Genomic DNA, 24496 nt, shown 5'->3' with positions numbered 1-24496 from the left:
ACTGTACAACAGACAAGGATTAGAACAACTCCATCATTCATTGTCACAAGCAGAAAACACTGCTCAGTAGCCAGAAATCAACACCAACTCCTCATGTGTCAACGCTCTTGGGCAAAAACATCCGTTTCCTCTGTCAATCTACAGTTGGGATTGTTGCCATGTCCTTCAACGGCACTTGAAATCTTCCAGCTGATTGTAAAGCTCCGTGGTTAAGACTCAAATTGCTCACTATGTCAAAAACAAAAGCCATCCTCAACACGGTTTTCTTCAGATCTAATGATACCACATACTTTTACAATCCAGGATTACAGAACTCTGTACCTGAGCACAAACAGGAAGAGTTTGTGTTTCTCCATCTCTCAGAGAAGATGAGCCCTACCATGAAGTTCGGACCATGACCCTTGACCTTTCTCCCTACAGGTGCTTGTTAAAGCACTACACTGTTTCCTCAATGAGCAGATGCCTCTCAGCAGTGGTGCGGCCCACAGCTAATTCTCAGAACAGCTCCATCGCAATTCAATCCAAGCAAGGCACATGGGAAAAGGGTCCATACTTTTCCCCGAATTAATTTCCTTCATCCGACAATCCTCCTCTCTGTCTCAGCTCGCTGATAGACATGATTTAAGCTGTTTATTCTTGATAACATTAATCAAGCAATCACTTCATCTGTAATCACTAGACATAAAAAGTCTGTAATTTGTTGCGTTGTGTTTTATTTATTCAGTTGCATTTGTAAATCCATCTAGTTACTCTAATGCTCTCTCTCACTCCACGTATGCAGAATTGCACAACATAATCGCAGAAAGTTAGTCCCATGACCATTTTTAAGCTGATGTGTTTGGTCCATAAGTGACAAACATTGTTTGGCATAAGGTGAGCAAACAAATAGTCACACCCCCAAACTCATGCCATTGGTTGAGCCAATGATGAATTGTGGGGATGCTCAAACAAACTGCATGTATGAATGAGTGAATGAATTAACGGATGAATGAATTAATGAATGGGATAGTTCACCAAAAAATGAAAATTCTGTCATCAGTTATTAACCTTCAATGAGACCTGAAACCTGTATGAGTTTCTTTCTTCTGTTGAACACAAGAGATATTTGGAAGAATGTTACCAAACAATAGCTGGTGTCCACTGACTTCCACAGTATGGGGGAAAAATACCATGAAAGTCAATGGATTCAAAATCTCTTCTTGTGTTCAAAAAAAGGAACAACAGAAGGGTAAGTAAATTATAAAAAAAAAAATTCAATTTAGGGTCAACTTACCTTTAATACTGCCATTATGTATACAGTTATTTAGGAAATCAAGCGAGAAACAGCTTACTTTTACACTGAAAAAAGAATTGGTGTATAACCATGAAATAGCTAGTAAATTTCACAAATCATTACAAAGAATCGACAAAGACTGAACTAAACATGACATTTTTGAGTAGGAAGACTGAAATAGTAGTTTCTTGTAAAACATACTCCAATAATCGTTTATTTACAACTTTGAAAAAGAATTACAGTGTAGTTGTCTCTAAATATAAGCTGAATGAAGAGAAAGTATTTAAAAAGTACTTTTAAAAAATTACTCACTTGAGTTTAAAAGTATATTCTTCCAGGTTTTAACTTGAACACAATTACTTCAGGCTCAGGGATAATCACAAAGCAAACTAAAGCAATAAAATAAAGCAATCAACGGTTTAAGTCATAACAGGCTCATAAAGCAGACTGTCTCTTTAAATCATCATGTTAAAGCAGCATTGCAAACAGTCGCATTCACAGTCAATGGGACCTGCCTGACAGGGAAGTTTCCTTAAAGAAGCAGAGCGCAGTGAGCACCAGGTCTATACTGACATGCTCAAAACCCCAAATAAATAAAGGGAATCCAGTTTAATGTGTGACAGTGTCGCTAGGTTTGCAGATAAAGAGGTTCAGAGTTTGTTTTAGTCAGTTATTTGTGAAGAAAGAGGATCAGGGGCAACGTCAACTGGAATTATGCAGGTCTATTACATTCGGCTTAAGGTTTCTGTCACAATCTCTGCTCAGAGCAGTTTCACCCGGGCCTGCCAGAGGCTGGAAACTGAAGGAGGGACAGGGATCTCAATATGGGATAGCCTCGGCACAGCTGTGGGATGGTTTAAACCAAGCAACCGGAAACAAGAGCATACAAATATAGAAAATTATGACTTGAATGATTAATCATTAATGAAAGTCAATGATTGACAATGAGAATGGTGAATGTAAAAACATATATAATATGATAAAAGGAATGGAGGAATAATAAAATGATATAAACTTCAAGTGCCAAAGTGAACAATGCCCTAATGCTTGGTTAAAGCAACAAATTATTTTCTTATTCACGAAAACAAGACAAACAGGTTTATCATAACCACAAAAAAACATTAAGGAAGCAAGGAATCTACCATGTACCTCAAAGTTGGTGCTTCAAAATTATTTTTAGCACAAAGAATACATTAAAATACATTTCTACAGGGTTCCACACTTCCTAACCAAAGATTTACATGACTTTTCCAGCCAGGAACCAAGAGAGCGCTGTTTTTAACTCATGCTGACTGAAGTAAAAATTACATAAGCTTTGATTTATAGGAGAGCATCATCAGGAAAGACGAAACCGTTCTCATCGTCCACATCGTCCTATGCAAAAACTTTAAAAAGTAGTGAAAAAATTGGCTGGAGGTTCCTCAAAGACAGATTTTAAATACCATGGCAAATAAAAGGTACGCCTCAAGCACGGTCAGGATACTTAGTCTAATGCTCTCGTATGCTTCACTTAAGTCTGTGGAAACATCGTGATCTTAGAGCAAAGTAAACGTTATGATTCTTAAGCAAGCATGTCAAGATAATGCCTTTCAGTTACATTAACAGAGCTTGATAAATGTGAGGATACAGTTTACAAAAACGACTTCGTGAAAACTTCGTCAAGTAGCATTTGTAAATGATACAGTTAAGACACAAAACAGAATCACATTAACAGGTACGGAAATTACCAACTTTTCACCACAGCATCGAAAGACTCGGAAATGTCAAGCGGTTACACCATTTCACTGAAACCACAACTAAAGGTGTATTTTTTTAAAGAAACTTTGCTCAAAGTACTCGTTCTAAATGTACGTACCTGTGCAAACGTGTATAACTGCGATAAAAAGCACGAATCCAACAACTCTCCCCGTCATCGTTCAAATATTCGCTTTTAGAGCTGTGTGTAATCCGCAAAATAATAATAAATCAGATTTTTGTGTGTTTTTGATCCTTCATAATATCCAAATCCAATATGTTTCGGTTTTCCAGAATACTTTAGTTTTCCACAAATTTGCTGATTTTTTTTATTTTTTATATAGGTCTCCAATAGCCTGATAGTAATCCAGTTTATTTGTTTTCAAACACGCACTCCATGAGTCCAAAATGAATGAAAAGCTCAAAATCAATCGAAAAAAAAAGTTTAAATAAGCCTTGCAATGTTTTGAAATGACCTCCAGAGAATAATAATTCTTCAAGCGCAGAGTTGGTCACTTTGTATCCGCTGATCGCATCCCAAAAGATCCCATAGAAAGCCAGTGAAAAGAAACGAACTCGAACTCTTTTCTAAAGTTTTAAAGGTAATAAGGTCCCCAGCCTACAAAAAGCGACCAGTGTCACATCATTCAGAAACAACGTGAAGAATTCATTTCGAACTCAGAAACTTCAGTTTCCACTGGAACAGCAGAAGCTGATGCTGAACAATTTGCTGACTGAAGTCCATTGAATATAGATCACTTCCACTTTTCCATTGCTTTGTTAATTCAAAGTTAATTCCAATATCTCCCTTCTTTTGTTTTTTTTTTTCTCTTCTTTCAGGTCTTCCCCTCGGTGTTTTAATATTAGGATCTATGTATTAAGGTCCCCCGTCACTTCGGGCTGAGGGGATTTGAAACAACGGTACTTCATTCAAACGGCATGAATAGTAAACGGCATGGTATGTCCCAGGCTCCCCCTCCGAGGACTGAAGGATGGATTGTTCCTAGGGAGAATTTACTTCAGTGTTGCCAGCTCCGCTTACAAGCGACTTCAATTTTTCACAAAGTCTTTTAATTAAATTATTAATAAAACGAGTGCACTTCGTATTTCTCAAATATGTAAAACAATTAGTAGAATATAAAATAATAATAATAATAATAATAAATAAATAAATAAATATATGGCTTACTTTTTCGTCTTATTTCCAGATGAATTCCATACATTAGCCATATGAGCAATTTTAATTATTTTTGTAAAAGGATATATATTATAAAAAATACATTTTATTTAAAGGTTTAGCTCAACATAATATAGACTCAACGTGTATTGTATGCAAGTTAAATTAATGAAATTAATAAAATCGTGTATTTACACTGTTACAGGTTTCTAGTGAAATCTGGCAACAATTATTTACCTCTTCGGTGCGGCATCGCCTATGAAAGAAACGGTTTCCTCAAGTCAAGAGTATGTATGATCAAACTTTAATTGCTTAAAAGGCATTCACTGCGTTTGTGAAACAGAATAATTTGCTCTCGATTTTTTTAAAAGGCGACGCGTTTACGTGGATTTACGGAGAAGTTCATATGCATATATTTTGGAAAAGCGGGTTCAAATTGGTTCGTGGGTGTGTTTGTCTTTATCTACAAAATTGCATTTGTTAAACTCTTATGCCTCTATTAAGGCTGTGGTTTATACATTTTTCTGTTTTACTTAAGAAAAAATCTTATTAAAGCATTGGCTGTACAGGCATGTGCGAGTCTCCGCATTCAGCTGCCACACGCGTCATCCGTAACCCAACAGCGCCCTCTGCTGTCTCCAGTACACTGCAGACAATTTCAAAGAGAGATTTTAGAATATGAAAGTATACAGTTATAGGAACATAAAAAAAGATGTAATTTTGTGAATTTACAATTCCATACCTTAAATCTAAAAGTCCATTCTAATTATAATGAATGTCCAATTGCATACATGTTCCTAAACCTTATTTTGTAGGTTTCCATCCCTGTTTTCCTTCACTGGCCCTCTTAAAATCAACACAAAGCTGTTGCACACACATGCATTTCTCATCAAAATTCACTTCAGCTCCAGTGAATTAACAAAATTACATGTAAACAAATAATCCACTACAACCAATATACTAACAGACAAAATGCAATTTTGAGTAAAATGCACAACCTCTTGCAAAACTCTGTTCCACATCAATATGCTCGAGCAAGGAGCTAAAGCCAAATCCTAAAATTGCCCCTGAGCTTTTACCTTTTTCTTAATATAAAAGACAGTTAAAAGCAGGCAGGACTATGAATAATTATCTTATTTGCAACTTAATAAAATTTTTAATATATAGTGTAGAAGTACCAGTGAAAATGAGTAGTTTCCACATTTTAGAAAAAGTATTAAAACTATGAAATAAGAACACAAATGCCATGGGAATTATGCAGTGAAAAAAAAAAAACATTTTAGATTCTTCACCACAAATACACTCTCTGTTCCAAGTTATCAATTTAAAAATGCATTAAAGTCTATTGATTCAAAGGTTTTAACTTCACAAACAAAGACATTAACATTTGAACATCTGAAACAAATTCAGTGCAGTGTCTAATCTTTCCACTGGTAGTATGCCAAATTAAAAAAAAAATAGATTAACCCAAAAACACTATGCAGGCATAACCCTAAACTACAAAACAACAGTTCCTGACCTTCACCAGTCCTCATATACTAGTGGCTGTTGGCTGTTGGCTGTCAGATCCAACATCTGAGCCAAACATCCATCCTTCACCTGTCCTCTGAGAACACAGAAGGACAGCCAAACTACAATATTCCTGTTCCTCTACAACAAACCTCCAGTGTAGCATTTCCAAAATCCTTAAAAAAAAGAAAAAAAAGGAAAAGAAAAACAGCTAATTGATTTAACACATTGTTCCTTTGAGTGCTAAACCCTCATCAAGAGCTCAACATTTCTGAGCAGCATGAAACAGCTTGTACATCGACTTTGAATCGGCATATAAACTCATAAAACTCCAGGCATGATTCTATTCTAATCTAACCCTCATGTCAGACACATTAATTTATTGTGAACTTACTCTGGAAGACCTGGAAGCATTTATGCGCCTTGCTGTTGTGAGGACGAGGACTCGTGGGGCCGTGATGGGCTCCTAGCGAGCTTCCTCGTAGACGCTTACACCAAAGGTTTGATGGGTTCCTGAGGCTTGCATGACGAGGGACTCCTGGAGTTCTTCCATGTTGGATGCCCATCACGACAAACATCACCAAAACAGAAACAACCGGAGTGATGGCCTCCATGGTGGAAGCTTTCTGAACTTATTAGATTATCTTCAAGTTTGCTCATGATGCTGCTAAATGAATATACTTCAACACATTAACTTTTCTCCATCAGATGACCTTCTGGAATCCATCCAAAAAACAATCCATTACGTATTATAACTCCAAACACACTTTAAATACCAGTTTTTAATCCCAGTCTTCCCAAAACCAAATGAAACCTCCTCATTCCCTCTCATGGATGCTTTTTTTCTCATCTCACAACGTTTTTAATGAGCCAGGCGCAAACAGAGACACTATAGACACTACTATATGGTCAGCGAGGGCCACTCCCCTTTTTTGGGTCTCTTACACATAATAACCTTTATCCTGTTTGCTCTGTAATTCTCCGTTTGATATTCAAAGCAAGTTTTGGTGGATGTTCTCTCTAGTCTTGTGATGCTTCTGTATGGGTAAGAAAAAAAGGGGTCCCTTTCAGACTCCATGCTGGGGCATCAACCCTGGGACGTATCAGTATGGGGGCGAGGGATTGACACACGCAGCGAGAGAGAGAGAGAAACACATTCCCTTTCCCCCTGACTAAGACTATTTTACGCCTCCTTTTCAAGCAGCATCACCTAACAAAACAGCACAGGCTAAAACAAAAACATTCTCCATGAACAATACCCCCCATAGAGAAGAAAAGCCCGCTTTCCAAACATGACAGAGGAAAATGGCACATTTTTATCTCACCGGGGAGCAGCAGTGCATCTTGGGATTTCATGCAGGAAAGCTTGGGCAAGATTAGAGGGGTGTTTTGCTGATTTGTTTGTTAACACTGCATTAATCAGCTGAATCCTTTTAAAAGAACTAATTTAGTTAATTTATAGTGCGATGAAGACCGTAGTAAATTGTCTGTTGGCTGTTAGTGCTCCCCTATTCGAATATTATCCTCTACCATTCCTTACCAAAATGTTCAGATGTTGTCCTTGGGAACAAAATCATGTTTATTTACTTACAGACTTCATTTAAAATTCAATATACAATGCTCAAAACTTCCTTTCCACTCCAGGTGCTGAAAACAGATACGATGCTCAAAAGTTTTTTACCTAACTTCCTATTCTAAACCATTGTGCGATGACTGTGGTCAAAGTCTTTGGAGAAAATGTTTTTCTAATCCCATAAAAAGCTCTTACAGCGAGTTATTTGTCCTCATAAAAGAGGGGACAAAGGAAGAAAAAAAAAAGATAATCTCAGGGGATCATCCAAAAAAGTCGTCAGGAAGATACAAATCATCTGCAGTGTCACTGTATTAACCCAGCTATAAGGAAAGACAGTGATGTACAGGAATGCAGATCACACAGCTGCCTGTCTGCCATAATGCATACAGAGCAGCTCCATACGGGCACTGACAAATCTGTTCAGACCTCAGACGAGGAGTGAATCCTGCGAGGACGTCGCTGAGCTTCTACCCTTAGACCTCTGACACAAGGCCACACTGGCTGGGAAACACTGTGGGGCGCTAAGTGCTCCCCTGTCATTCCCTGAGATTCCTCCAAGCAGGGCTGCAACCAGATCAAAAACATCAACCGAAAAAAGTTTTAACAACAAGAAAATGCTTTTAATCAATGCTGAAATATTTTAAAGGACAAAAAAAGTTTCAGAAAGGTGAGGCACAACAGAGCTACACATTTCTCGGGCAAACAATAAAATGCAAAAATACATCAGACAGTAACGCGCACAAAGAATGAAGGACTAGAATTGCACAAAAACAGCATAAAAGGACATTCTCTTCATTGATTGCAAACCCTGTGTTGTGCGCTTAGACATGGGGGTGGAGGGGTTGGGGGGCTAGCTTAACAAATCTGTTTTTGTTTTGCCATTCAGAGAGGCCCTCCATGTAGAACTCTGCCACAACTAACATTAAAAAAATGAGGGAAGTGCAAAAGAACAAGAGCTTTGCATTACGCTGCTAATGGGAGACACAAAAGCTTGGCTAGTGGGTAAACAGGCTGTTGCGTTTCTGTTCGCCTGCGTGGGCTGAATCCCCTTTAGCACCCAGTATCTTTTCTAGAGACAGAGACTAGCAATTGACTGGGAGAGACTGAGGCATGAGAGTGGTGAAGATCACAATTAAAAATGCACAACAGTATGAATCTGTGTCTCACCTGTGTATTGGTGAAACAACCTAATTAAACTGGTTATGTGGTTTAACATGTGCTGACATCGAGCCACCACATCTAATTTGCACAATGCCATGCATGAGTGCAGCAGGAGTAACAGGCCGACAGGATCCAGATACATTAACAAAGAAACAATGGTGTCTCAGATGACTATGGGACTTTTTTTTTTTAGCTTGTCCCAATCTCTAACTACCCTCATCAGAAAGAAGCATGTCCCGCTGCTCTCCCCATATCATTTATATAGACTGGCAAGAACAAGATGCATTGTGTTTTCATGCCTAATTGGCTTAATTGGTTTACTGGTTGGAGAAGCTTAAATGAAAGGAGAAGCTGTCTAAGAGAAACTGAGCCAAGTAGTGCCTTTGTCTTTGGCTTCCATGTGCCCTCCCCACCTTCACAACAGGGGATTCGACCAATCGGTGCATCGCAAGCTGTTGGACAAGACCCTCACCAGCAGTCCTGCTCAATTATTAACACAGCCCCACAGAGCAGGAGCAGGAACAAACCTGGGGAACTTTATACTACACTTCAGCAAGGACAACTGGATATTCCTCAATCAAAGCTTATGTATCCCAAGTAATGATTAAAACATGACTATGCAGAAAGAACAAGTGGCACTTTTGCTGATTGTTCCCATGTTACCTTTGATACAAACACAGGGTCTTCCAGCACCAACAAAAAAGAAAGTGGAATTAACTGCCAATCTTTGGGACAAAAGGAAGAATGTCATCACACTTCAACACATCAGAGTTGTGCATCTATAATTTGGTTGGCCTTTGTAAAGGTGTGTTGCATCGACAGTTGCCTCCACCCTTTTTCCAGCTTACAAAAACCCTAGAAACCAAGATGCCGCATTTAATTCAGCACCAGAAAATCAGTCTCAAATGGAGTCTAAAATGTTCATTCTAACAGAGTGGAGCTAGTAGCTTTTGACTGGCTAGAATGACGCAACTGGACTAACTAATATATTGAAAACCCTGCATTTCAGTTTGATTTAATTTATGTGGAATGCACACGGTGCTTCGTTCTGATTTACGGAGAAACTGACATATTCTTGAGCATTTACTTTCCAAATCACATTGACGTACAAAAACATCTCCTACTGCGTGTGTGAATTAATATATTTCTCTGAAGCGGATTTATCTGCACCTCAAACGGGTGGATTTACAACATGTCTGACATGGTCTAACACCTGGAACTCACATGTGAGATGGATCTCTGCAGTAATGCCCAAAAAAGTTACTTTTCAACTCACTCTCCTTCCCACATGCTCCAATGGTCAACCTCCCAAACTTCTTACATTCCCTCTCTCACGTCCTCTGCATTTGAAAGCATGTCCTTCCACCGACAGAAACACCGCAAGGGTTCTTTCTGTCTCCCTGCTGCCGTCAGCTGCCAAAACATGCAGTTTGCAGCGATGAGCACTATAAATATGATGTACAGCTTATGGGGTGCCACTGACCTCACAACACATGCCGAAGGAGTGCGGGGGAGCAGGTGCCATGCAGATTTATGACACTCAGCGAGAACTTTCACCCTCCATGTACTCTCATGCCCCAGCGAGCAGAGAGTCCAGCTTGTGATGACTAAACAAACTCACTCCTCCATGACAAAACCACATGTGAGAGAAATACAGTGCAAATGTAAAATGTGCAATTGTTTGGATGCACTTTCATAACTTTGCCTCTGGCAAATGGCACATGGCAAAATTCTCCAGCCACCCTCTTGTTTGGGAAGTTTTGGAGAGTTTTAAAGTACTCTTGTTGAGTTATTCAATTTTTTTTTTTTTTTGGGGGGGGGGGGGGGGGGTGATTTTCTGCCATATTCAAGTAAACTGATAGAGGTTGCCATTTATGTGGAAATTGCATTTTAAATATAGCGTTGCTACCAATTGGCTAGTCAGATGTGCGTCAGAATTTTTCTAAGCTACATGTCAGCATTTCTGAATATGCTTGTTTGGAACCAGCAAGAGTATTTTATAGATTTTTTTTAATCTGCCAGTCATGTGCAAACTCATTTGACAGTCATGAGGGGACCATATGGACCTCCAGACTCAACACCGAAGGGGGGTCGTTGAACATTCTTTTCCCTCAAGCTTAAAAATTACTACTTATTTGGAATTTTGAAAGCCATTTAATTTTGTGTACCAAATAGCGCTTAGCTAGCATTTGGCAACAAAGAGACAATTTTGTATTTCTTCACCCATACTAATCTCAGCTGCAATAATAAACACATTTAAATTCTTTATCCCATGCCAAACAGACGTGTTGCATAATAATGAGAACCTCAACACGACCAGTTTCTTATCTCCAACAAGTCCGCTCCTTTCATTCTCCACAGCACTCCAGCCACTCTGGACAGAATTAGCCTGGTTCAGCATTGAGAGTTTAGTCTGATGGCCCTATTTCCTGGGAGATGGGCTGAGTAAAGCTCCAGGATTTGTGATGAAAAGAGATTGGAAAATGAATATAAGAAGAGCCCACATCCTCTCCTCATGTGACGAAAACCCTCTGGTTGACTGCGGTGGAGGTAATTACATCTCAAGTGGGATCGGACCTAAAGGAAGGACCCGCATTTGCCATGGTTTCCACCCTTGGGAGAAGCAAACGCTTTGTGGGGAATACGCTTTGTGGATAAGCTCCATTGTAAGAGTGCTTGTGTTCCACGAAGGGTGGAAAAATGTAACTCTAAACATGTGGGAGATTTGCATTTGCATGCCCTTGAGGCAGAAGCCATGGCCCTAATAATACAAGGCATTAGGAAGGAGGTCATACTAATGATTGTGGGGCCTTCAAAGTCAGGACTCTAAGGCCTGGGCAGGACCCCATTATGAGGATGCACAGGAGACGGGACTAATTCAGTCTCAGACTGTCCCGCCCAGAAAACCAGGTGCATTTGGAAGCATCACAGTATGATAATATTTGCAGCACTGTTGCATCAAGATGAAGACTACATATCACAAACAGATGAAATATTTTATCATACCACCCAATAAATTGATTTTCAATATATTTCAAAGATTCAGTCTTCAATAAGAGGTACGGAAAGCTTTTATAGCATACACATGAAATGCAAAAGTTGTCTGGACTAACATTTTCCTACAGTCTCTGTTTGAAGACAGACTGTTGGAATAAACAGACTGTTAGTGCTCTCGCAAGAGATTTGTTTGCTTTCACAAACAGTTATACAAGATGAATCCAACATGATGCAACTTTGATGCTCATTTTTGAAGCTAAGGGGTTTCGAGACAAAAATACATGGCCATCCTTTGCACAAAAGTAGTCTACAAAGATTACAGCTCTGTTGGAAAGCCTATTCAGCTGCCTTGTTTCATACTACTTACATAGGCAACTTTCTATGACAACACACTAGCTGAAATGGAACATCCTAAGTGACTTATCTGGAACGCTCTACAGTCACAGAAATGTGATGCACAATTGATTTTAAAACAGGAGAAAAAAGAGAAGGGGTACAGTGCTTTAACATATAGCAATTAAATATATAGATATATAGCAGATATACTATTCTTGGTCCAGTATTGAACATTACATGTAATACATTTTACAACAAATAATAATATCCAAATGATTTCTAAATGATAATGTGACACTGAAAACTGGAGTAACGGCTGCTGAAAATTCCTATTATTAAAATAGAAAGCCATTTTTAAACTGTAATAATATTCCACAATATCAGACTTTTTTAAAGAACGTAAAAAACTTTTTTTAATCCTACCAACCCCAAACAGTAGTGTACGAGGGAAGACAGGTTCTAAAACAGAGCGAGTAATTTCTATAAAGAGCTCTGTAAATGTTTTAAACGTAATTGAATACACATATAAAAAGAGTTTGTTGTGTTTTCTGACAATACATAACATTACAAACTTCTAGCTCTGTAACTGTATTATGAGTTTGGGAAGACTAAGTCAGTGGAAAGATGTCCACAGCAATACTCGAAGCAATACCTTTTTTCTACCACAGTCAGCCAGGCAGTATCTCTGTCCTTGTGAAATTGTGAAACAAAGTGCTCTCTTGAGGCTGTAGTGTCATTCTCTATGCTCTATACCAGCTATTCTCATCTTCCACTGGATCACCCACGAAGCCAAAGCCGCCTTTCAGAATGTTAGCAAGCTTTCTCCAAACATAACAGCACACACACTGCAGGAGATTCTCTGCTCTGGCCCCCAGGGCCCTAGAAGGTGAACTCTATTTCCACTTAAGCAAAAAGGGTCAGGGATCTCCTCTCGCAGGTTGACTCATTTCATCTGAGTGCATTTAATCTGGAAATTGAGGTTCTGGCTGTCTCTACACCTTTGTGTCATAAGCATCAGAACGTTCCAGGCATATCTTCCGAAAATAACATAGAAAGGGTGTCCAATTTCCACAGCTTGACTTAAGTAACATTTGTAAAGAACATAAACAGATTATAAATGGGAAAATGTCGCTCAATACAGATGCACTGACAGACTTAAGGTGAAGGTTGTGCAAAGTTCATAAAAACCCAAGCGGAATAAGAGACTCTACAGAAGAACCTGCAATGATTGGATCAGAAACGTGTCATATCTACATAAAAACGCCATGTTATCACCAGGCAACCCCTCATTTATCTTTCAAAAATGTCAAAAGTTCATGCAAGTATCCTACAACAGAGTAAATATGTTTTAAAGTAATTAATAAATTAAAGTAAATAAGATATTTGAGAGAAGCTCTTCGATGGTAAATACAAAGCAGTATTTTTTGGTAAGAAATAAGAAGCAGTACCTGTATAGCCCAGAGAGTTGTCGTCATCGTGTTCTGCAGTGGGGGCCTCTGTGGCCCTATTGCTAGTCCCCTCCTGAGTCCCCGTGTCTGTTGGAAGTAACACAGACTCTAAGTCCTCGAGCAAAGAATATTGGGCCAACGGCAACATGCTAGCGCCCCAGTATCCCTGATACCAACAGATGAGGAGCACTAGGCTCTGTAGACAGCAACTTTTAAAAGGTCTGCAATTGCAATCTCCAAACTGCATTATGATGTCAAGAAAGCACTTCAATCTTCAAGCTCCGAGGTGTTAATCAATTGTTAGCCATTAATCCATTGGAGAATCCCAAGGGCGTAAGTCCTAAATGTGGCATTTTCCTTCTCTTCACAGGCCTAAAGAGGTGCAGTTAGCCTTGATCGTCTATGTGTATGTCTGAGGAGTGACAATGTGTGGCTTCTTGCAGCGCATGGGCAGAAGTAGGCCGACACACACAAAGTCACTGACACACACCCTATTTAGCTCTACATACAGTCATTGACTAAACTAATTCCTCAATCAGCACGTCGCTTTTCTGGAAGACGGACTAACAGCCTCCTCTATGCCTGGTTTAGAAAGGGAGGACTAGGCAGGGGGTGTGGCAGATGCCCCCCATCATGGAGAAGTGTGGGATAAATCAGAATGGAGCCATGCCCACTTCCATTGTTGGGCACTGATGGGGTTAATTTGGGATGAGGGGAGGTGAAGGAGCCTGTTTAATATAAAGGGGCTCAGAATGGGCCAGATGACTGGGAAGCATCCTGTCAGGACCATCAGGATCGTGAATGAAGATTGACATAATTTACAGAGAATAAAAGGCAGACAGGCAAAACAAAAGGAAGTCATTGGAGAGCACTTAGAGCTCGGGGAAGTGTGACCACTGTCTGTCCTTTCGTTCACGCTGTCGCTAGAGCTCTCTAACGAACAGTGCTGCTGTTTCAACATTTTAAAGTCATTACTGAGTGTTTGAATTATTTTCAGGAGAATTCAAATGCCTGTTTTATGACTTGGGCCACACTAGCTAGCGCTTCTGTTGAAGCGTTTAGTGAAATGCCACTTTTAGCCTGCGTTATGCTGAGATGGCAGTATCTCAACAAACACCTCGCTGGGTACATTCACAGAATCTCAAGGTCGAGACCATCATGAGACTTTTGGCTAGCTTGTGTTGGAAGCATTAAAGCAGTGAAAATACATGTTTGCACATTTTTAACATTTGTACACTTTTAGCAATGTAAAAGGACACTTTATGAACATTTAACAGCATGCATGCAAACACGTAGAACTCACACATTTACTTGAGTCTGTCTGTTTGTGTATAGACACCATATTGACTTCACCATACCATTAGCGCTTCTGTTCAAACCCCAAAACCTGAGCTCTTTGTGATGCAAATGACTCAATAAATAAGATTTTAATACCAGGTCTACAAGCACAGACATATTTACAGCTTTTAATCAATTAATTTGTACATGCTTGACAAACATAAAACTTGTCTCTACACAATTTGCTCAACCCACAGAATTCCAAAGAACTGGAATAGCCAACATTCACAAAATTCTACACGACAACTACACACAAATGTATAAGCTTAAAATTGACATTTACATCTATAGATCAGCTATTTGGGATAATATGCATGCAACTTAAAAAAAAATATATATAGAAATCTTGATTATATTTATAAAATATTACAAATATTATATATCCCCATGGGGAATCAATGTAGACAAGGAAACCTTGAATATTATAGCTCCAAAACTGCACAGACCGTAGAATTTGGGATTTATGGTAGGGTTTAGAAAGTACGCTCCACAACTCATTGACAGGTGGTGTACCCAGATGCCCTGGAGGACACACAAACAAAAACCTGGTGCTCCCTCACATTCAAATGGCCCTGATCCACACAAACCAATCCAAAACGCCCTTCCTCCCCTGGTGGCTAATTAAACCAAACCTTATGCGGCTAGCTGACATGTCCACATAGGATGTTCCCCATGCACCCCAAAGCCCCGGCTGCCCACTTATTTTCAGACACACACCCTGCTTTCTCGTTTTCTGGCTTTATTGATTTAAGGAGAAGGTGATGAACTAGTTCAATAACAGCGGGCCCAGACATAAACACAACAACAGTAATTGGGTTCGTTTATCTCAATGGCTTTAAAAATCAAGGCCATTTGTTGAGTCCGCCATCACTCGGTTAATTATTTTTCAAGGCAGGAGAGGGCAGGGGAAATGTTAAGAAAATGAATCACAGTATTAATCAGTACACTTTAACACTTTTTTTGATTGCAGTTTCTCATTTTTAGTTCTGCTTAAAGGACCTGACTTATGAAAGGGGTTTAATTAAGTCACATGATCGAACTTAGCTGGACACAATGAACACGTGCGGAGAGAAATAACTATGTGAACAGTGCAACTAGACTGCAAATTAACAAAGATTATGTTGAAAGAATGTGTGGAAGGACAAAGCTGCTGGTCTGCAGGAAAGAGGAAGAGAACATACTTTCTCTTTGAAACCACACATATGAAGAACATACTACTTCTGATTACAATTAGATCCAAAATGTACCCACTTTGCTGAAAATACCTAATGTTGGATCATGTTGGAAACTTGTTTAGATGATATGTCAAGACCATAAATTAATCATATTTAATGATACATGCAGCAATAATCATATTCACTGGCTTGTGCCAGCAACAATCCAACAATGATCAAATCAATCAAATTTATAATGTTAAAGTTCTCGTGCACACTATTCTAATCTGCTGTTTTGTCTAAAGAAAGAGATAAGCAGAGCTTAGGAGAATCAGACCATCTAGATATTAAATAAAGTTTATAGACATTCAATATCTACAGTAGAGTGCTCTTGAGGTTGTTAGTATTGGCCCACTTTTTATTGCTCTTCTGAAGCTTATGAAACCTAATGTAATTCGTTGTTATGTTGTAATGAAGTTTCAACTTTAATGAAAGTTCAAATGTCTCAGATGTTTCCCCTAAGGCACCTTAAGAGAAATATAAATAGAAACAATAACAGTATATTGTAGAGATGTATAATTAATGGGGGGGGGGGGGGCAAAAGAAAGGAATCTAGTTAAGAAGTTTTCATTTGTTCTCCACATATTCACATTATTGTATAAGAAAACAGATATCCCAGGAAATTTATGAAAAATCTTTAATTGCATTTTTTTTTTTTTAAACTGTGCTATCATGACAAAACTTTCTCTGTAAAGAAATAAAATAAGAAGCAGGAACCTAAAGCAAGAAGTGTGTTCTCCAATCTTACTGATGTATAAGATGAATACATGAGATATTAAAAGACATATAATTTGTGTTTTTTCTGTCTTTTTCTGAAATAAAAAACAAAACGTGCTTATATAATCACTCAAACTACAAACCAATCACAGTAAGAAGGGATCTAAAAAAAAGAAAAAAAAGTAACATTAAATATTGTTTGATACCTTTAAACATGATTGCTTGATTTTGGTATAAAAGGTAAAATTAATTAAAGTCAGACTAATTAAAAAAAAAGTAATTCAAATTGAACTGCAATATCCACTAGAATCAGTCTTCCAGTTGAGTGTCGTAAATGCCCAGTACATTATTCAAATGTTCAATGGCAGTCAATGCAATAAGACAATGACATTCACTCACCATTAGGTTTAATGCAAAGTTAAGACTGTTCATCTGATAATCAAGCAATATGACTTAATTCAAAAATAAAGCAAGGCAGACTAGCTTTGAGGGGCTTCCCAACCTCATTTATTTTAAGCAACGTGGTTGGATGTATTATCCAGGTGCTTATTCACATATTCAACTAAGCTTGCAAACGCCAAACAAACAAGTCCAATCATCTGCTGACCACCTGACCTGAAACACATCCAACAACTGCTGTCCAAAAACATCAGGAATTCTGCAAGGAGAACTTCTGAATAGCACCGGTGCGAATGCTTGTGGCTCAGTGAGTCACCGCGGTCATCGCGCGTTCAAGTGCACTAGGAATAATCCAATCAATCTACGTCAAACTCGTGGCAGGCCTGTGAAAGTCAGAACAGCTGGCGAGGTCTCATGCAGCTAAACAGAGCAAATGATGGGCATCGCTCAGGCCACAGAGGTTAAAGCTCTCAGTACAATAAGCTCTTCTGTGACGACTAAATGAAAAGCCACTTCAGGTCCTGAAGACTGTGGTGAAAGGGCACAGCTGTTGAATGCAGCGTTATAAAAGCCGAGTTACAGCCATGATTAATGATCGCCACAAGGACAAGCCACCTTCAATCCGACAGACACACTTTGCAAGGTTTTTTCTCTGAGTTCTTCTTCAAGTTTATTTGGTCTCTGAAGGTAATTGTGTACTTAAAAGCCATTCTCAAGTCACTAAAATGATAAATTGAGCCTTGGTGCTTATGTTGGCTCAAGTTCAAATCAAGTTTTTGATACAAATCAATGGCTTCCTTTGTTGTTCTAATGTAATATGAATAAAAGGTGACACAGAGGTCAAAGAAAAGATGTTAAAAGTACATAAAAAATATATTTGAAATGTAAAAGTGTAACTATATATATATATATATATATATATATATATATATATATATATATATATATATATATATATATATATATATATTATTATTATTATTATTTTTTTATTATTATTATTATTAATTTTTTCCCAGTTACACAACTGTTCAGAAGTATAGGGGTTAGTAAGATTATACTTTTTTTTTTAATAAATGAAAATTTTTCAGAAAGGACACATTGATCAAACGTGACTAAGACTTTTAACACGGTTATGTTTATTTCAAACAAACATTGTTCTTTTGAACTTTTGATTAATCAAAAACTCCTGGCCCAAAAAAATGTATAAAACAAAAAACCCATAAAAATATTAAGCATCATATTTATATCTTTATAAAACTCTAAAATGTCTCTTGAGCAGCAAATCAGCATTTGACACTCAAGATCAGTAATGATGCTTTAATAATATTTTGCAATATTACTGTTTTTACTGTATTTTTTATCAAAAAGATACAGCCTTGGTGAGTGCAAAGTTGTTCTTTTAAAATGATGTTAATAATCATTTGCTCCATAAAGAATAGTCATACAGAGACATTCATTCTAAAAACTAACTCTGAGGTCCAGGGTACATTCCTTCAAGGTCACGGTTCTTTCAAAATTTCTATTTCTATTAGAAAAGGGCTTTCAACAGTACAAGCTTCCTTCAGGCTTACAGCCGCTGCGTGCCACCATGACAATAGCAGGGGAATTCTTCTAGATTTATTAAGAGTGTGACAGAACCTCTGCTAATTCACCAGAGCTCCAGGCTTTGAAGCGGCATTATTCCACCGCATGTTCATGTCTGAATCACATCAATCTTCAACCACTGCTGCACTTTGTTGTGGGCAAAAGAGTCAAGGTTTCATTTAAAAAAAAATAAAACTCTACTAAATGATGATACATTCTTGGCCTTATTTGCATGTGTGAGGGAGAAAGTGAAAGATAGATGACTTATACTCTCAGTACTAACCTCACTTACCCTGAAATGATTCAATAATTGTTATAGAGGCTTTCTGTGGCATTCTAACTGGAAAACAACATGTCCTTAACATCGCAAATGGTTTAGAAATAAGCCAAACAATACAATTCTCAAGATTTATACAGGTAGAATGTCATTTTTAATTAACAATTGCTTAAGATTCATGAGATTTGAAATATGGTATGTACTTTGTTTTGTGTGTGTGTGTGTGCGTTTAAGATCAAAAAGATAAATAACCTAAGATGATATAATTTTCATTTTTTTTTTTTTTATAAACTGCCCTTTAACAGTCAGTCATGGATTTCAAAGGATCACGTTATTAGAATAAAATGAATACTGAAATTCTTTAAATTATTCACTCAAATGAAAAACGGGATCTAACGGAGCAGATAATTTACACTTTAAGAATAATTAGAGTGTGATTTTTCAGCTGAAAGCTTTGGTCACAGTTCACCAGCCGTCTGATCCAGAGTCAGGCAAGCTGAACAAACAGCAAGAGCCTATCTGCCTTTTCCAGGCTCACAAACAAACATTCACATCCGCACACTTTTACATGCACAGACTTGTGGAACTACTGTATATGCATTTCACTGACACCACAGTTCGACAGCAGAATTTGCATCCCTTCTGAGAAACGCTGCTCTGTTTTATCAACATACCAGGAAATAATGTCTCAGAGCTCAAGCTCCTCGCTTACAGATCTTGGCTGAAGGAGAATGACGCTGTTAAATGGATTTGCCATCTTTAACCTGAGGGGACTGTGGGACAGAGTGGGTGTAATTCCTACTGAAAGATTACTCTGTAAAGAATTCACAGTATATCAACACTGTATAAATGATTTATGCTCCGGGGCAGTGGAAGATGGAAGGCGTTTGTGGGTGGTCGGGGAAGCTGAGATTATGAGTTATAAAACAAATTATATCAATTATGATTATTTGCATATAACATTTCAGTGACACAATAAAACTATCAAAAAGACAAACACAAGTGATATGGATGTGGGGAACTTCTAAAGGAAATCTGTCTTCTATGGAAATCTGAGGAGTATTTTATGGGATTGCGGTCTACTCACAAGTATTTAATATGCCATGATGACGTGATTTATTAAAGACATTAAAGTGCATTTTTAAGAGTTATAAATGATCTGTTTAAACCTGATGTTGCTGAAGCTGTAACGTAGTACTTAACTGTTCATAATGCAGCTTAAAAATGAACGTTTTTTCACTCTTTATATTATGTTAAAACTGTGGGAAAATCTTTAAAATGCAAGCTTATTGTCTTGCAGAAAAAAAAAACAATGCTGTATTTTCTAAAGCCTCTTTTGTCATTGCACTCTTTAAGCCCATCACATAATCAAACCTGAACTTGTTTTTGCTTGAGTCTTTGCTGAAGGGACTGCTGACTGATGACAGCATAATTACAGGTCATAAAACAAATTGAAATATTTCATTAGAATGAGACGCATCTCATTAGAAAACATTAGAAGAAAGCGTGCTCCACCCGGCTGTCAGTGTTTTTAGCTGACATACAGGATGCATACGATGTGATGTGATCCTTCAGGTTATGGAGACCTCTTTTAACCTGTGTATATGATTACAAACACACTTCTTCATATCCCTGGTTTCACACAATACCAGTATTATATGTCCTTGACGGTTACAGTGTCATCACAAACCAGATGTTAACTTCCGCCCTACTGTAATTCACCACTCACCCACAGACATCACACAATTCACACTAATTGCATAAATTATTTGTGATACATTTGAAAAAAGCTAGAAAATTGACGTCATCATTTTCTAGTAACATTGTGTTAATGAATTTAAAGCTGTTATATTACAAGTACTTTATTAATTTATTTATTGCAGCATTTTTAATGAAAAATGTGCATACATTTCAACACATACATTTTTTTTAAATAATACTATTTTATTAAATAATATTTTTAAAATAATAATACATTTTATTATTTAAATAATATTCTTTAAAATGTATTTATTTATTTGTTGGTCAATGAAGTTAAAAACTCTATAATATGTGCATTTTATCCTAATATAAAAATGTACAAAACAAATAATATAAAATAACATTTGTGATTTTTTTTCATATTTCATAATGTTATTATTTTTATAATAACAGCAACAATTTATATGTCTGTGTGTGTGAGAGAGATATATTTATTCTATAACAAAACTAAACCTGAAATATTAGCATGTCATTTACTAATCTGAAATACTGATGCATTTAGACCAGTATTTATTTATTAATTTATTTAAACAAACAAACAAACACCTCTGTTTATTGGTAGCTGTTGATTAGTTATGTACCCAGAATGCCGATTGGCTTGACACCCATACCATAGGCTAAACCAAACATATTGATTTGAAGAGAAGAATTCACATAAGACAAATAATAATAATAATAATATGTCTGTTGTTTTAGTATAGCTGACTTTCTATGAAACAGATTGTGGTGGAGAGCAATAGCCACTTACATTTTTCTCATATTTAAAAAATACAATACTACAGTTTTATTTTTCAAAGTATATGCAAATTAATTACTGCTCAAACTCATTTACTGCAAGAAACTACAGTGCAAGTTAAATATTCACCTTCTGACCCTTCATGCAAGCTCTGGAAATATAAAACATTACTGCAAATGACTATGTTTCAGGAACAGAATGAGATGTTCATTTTGATCTAACCATGTTTCTTTTATTTCTTAAATTGTCTCGCAATTATTTAAATCTGTCTCCAGTCGACAATTTCAATACTTAACCCATTGCATTAGAAATCGGCCAAAACAAAAGCTTTATTTCTGCCTGTCTCTCACTCTAGAACAGCACAAAAGAGAGGCCACGGTGAAAAGCAACACCTCCCATTGTTTGTCCTCGAATTTCCATTCATTTGTGCCATGTGCCATGAATGTGCCATTCATTTCCTTATATCTACACCATCTTAACCACCAGCTTATGGCTTTTCTGTCATAAAGTCCTTTCCTTATTGTGGCCAAAAACGGAATCGCTCCATTGCTGAAGCATATTTAGGTGTGTGCTCAGAATTATAAAGTATATCCTAATAAAAGGCCTAGTGTCCTGAAACTTCACATCAGAGCATCTAACTATGTGTGAACATCCAGTGATCTAGAAGGAATATAACAGGGGAAATAATGTTGTAATCTTCAATTACAATTTCAAAGACACACTCTGCGGGATTCGTTCTCTAATAGAAATTGGATTCCACAGAGATGCCTATATTTCTGAGGCCTTGAAATCTGTAACTCTTTTCCACACCTTCTCAGTGTACAGTCTCTTAGTTTTGACTAACTAGCAAAATAATGATTAATTCCAATACCTCCAATTGCCTCCTCCAGTAACAATCCAGCCAGTAAAATTTAGCTTATATCTAAAAAGCTCATGTAAACAAGGAAGTAGGCTAGCCAGGCTTACCTGTTGGAAAGGAAGTCAAGTTTGCATTTACTAACAACAATCTCACCAAATTCTCAACTGTAGAGCGATGCTCATGTTAATTCACATTTTGACCCCAGTTCTTGGTGAGAATTGTAGGATTACATACTTCATCTTTAAACCTTGAGGTAAAAATTATACTGCCCCTAGTGTCAGAGATGTAGCATGTCAAAATCTTCCTATTCAAGTAATGTAAAAAAAAAAAATAATAATAATAATAAATAAAACAAGACATTTTATTACAAAAAAGGGGGGGGGGGTGGGGACACTCAATGTCAATTGGAAAGTCTATATGAGGGCTATTACATTCAACAGAAATAAAATTAATTATGAAAAAAAAACTTTCAGCTAGTTACATTACAATATTTAAATTTAGTTTAACTTGATGTACTAAAATAACTAAACCTAAAATAACTAAAAAATATATAAATAATAATAAAAACTATATGGAAACGCACACACACAAAACTACTAAAACATAAAAAAAAGAAAAATAAATAATAAAACTGAAAAATAATACAAAATATGTATAAATACAATTGTATCAAGGTAAATACAAAATTTATTCAAATAAATTAATGAATATAATGATACGACATAAAAAGAAAATACCAATGAGAAATGGATAATCCCGTCGTATTGCAGAGTTGCCAAATGAAAACGAATCACCTTTCATAAGATAATCTTAATATTTTATGTAAAACTATGTTAGAGAAAGCTGATCAATTAACAACATCTAAGAAACCTATTCAAGTAGCAAATAACAAAATCATAATGTAGAAGTAACATACCAGCAACATGTGTTTTGAGGAGCACTTCTCTCCTGTTAGTGTCATCCCAAGAGAAGGTGTCTTGACCGGGACACAGTGTATTTTACAGCAGTGTGCATGTGTGCACAATCAATATTTGTGTTCATATATGTGTGAAAATGAGGGCATCGTAAAGGAAAGAAAACTCTTCTTCAAAGGACTCTCTGATCTGCTTTGAACTCCATAAGTTCCTTCCTGAGCAGACTTATGACCTTATGACCTCTATCAGATCCCAAGAGCCCCTGAGGCACCCCCCCCCCCCCCCTTTCCTAATGGACTGCCTCTCAGAGCCTTTAATTTATTGGCTGTCTCTCATCCTCTTAATCCACCTGTTTTTTCGCTCCTGCCCAAGAAAGTTTCAATTCCTTCCATGATTCACAACCTGCTAAGTCCGAAGTCACATTCCTCTCGGTGGAAAGCGTGAGATAGAGTCCAGCTATAAAAACCCTCTCTGTATTTTATAAAAAAATGTGAGTAGGGAATTTGAGTCTGATATATCAGTCTGTCACTGTTGGTAACAACATGTCTATGCTGTCTACAACAGGATATTACACAAAGCACAATGCTAACGTCTATGATTTTCCCAGGTAATCTGATCAATTAAAAGCAATTTCATTAAAAAACCCATTTCATTTCAATTGTCCAAAGCCCGAATTGGTTCCACAGATGCTGTGAGGTTCAGATGCGCCGCCCTTCGCCAGTAGTCACTCTGAGCTCTGACCTTGTGGAGCGTACAGTAATTGAGATTCAACGCTCATTGTTGGCTAATTAAAGACACCTCAAACCTCCTGAAGCACAGAGAGAGCGAGTGAGAGAGACTGTGAATGAAAGAGCAGCAGACGTGAAACTGAAAATGAGAGACGGTGCATCTGGGTCCTTATTTTAATTAGCAGCTGGCCTATTGCACAGGTCTTTATTATTCTAATGCACATTGTCTATATTTAAGACAAGACAGCACACACACACCTGCTCAAGCACACTGACACAATCACATAGAATACCAATTAAAATGTAGATCGATGTTACTGTTGTGCAAGGTTAATACCTGTTAGCTTAAATTAAAAATTACAAATAAATTACAATTAAAGTGTAATGTAAATAAAAAATAAATACATAAATATGTAAATAAACAAACAAATAAATAACTGTTTCATATAATATTTTTTTTATAAATCTTTTTAACAATATCTATCTTTATATAAAGTGTGATTTTAAATGTCACTTTTGATAAACTTAATCCATTTCTAAAAAAAAAAAAAAAGTATTAATGTATTTAAAAACATATCTTAATGACCCTAAACATATGAATAATCGTGTACTTTTAACACTAAAATGAGAGAAGAATAGCTTTTTTTAGATCAGCTTTTTATTATTATTTATCCTACAGCACACTACAGGACATATAAACTGTGATCTTGTGAGCCAAATACCTCAAATATATAATTAACACAGAAATTACTTATCAC

The 24496-nt window shown here is 37.1% G+C and overlaps 1 protein-coding gene across 1 annotated transcript in view; it reads right to left on the bottom strand.

Moving 5' to 3' along the window:
• LOC113080606 (roundabout homolog 1-like) overlaps positions 1-24496 on the bottom strand; it is a 202810-nt gene that overhangs the window by 136271 nt on the left and 42043 nt on the right. Inside the window, exon 2 of the mRNA XM_026252764.1 lies at positions 13209-13295. Coding sequence (XP_026108549.1) covers positions 13209-13295 — 87 coding nt within the window. The remainder of the gene's footprint in view (positions 1-13208; positions 13296-24496) is intronic.

This window comes from Carassius auratus, unplaced genomic scaffold, assembly GCF_003368295.1.
Source record: "Carassius auratus strain Wakin unplaced genomic scaffold, ASM336829v1 scaf_tig00031797, whole genome shotgun sequence".
Classification (NCBI taxonomy): Eukaryota; Metazoa; Chordata; class Actinopteri; order Cypriniformes; family Cyprinidae; genus Carassius; species Carassius auratus.
This window is presented reverse-complemented; position numbering and strand designations above follow the sequence as displayed.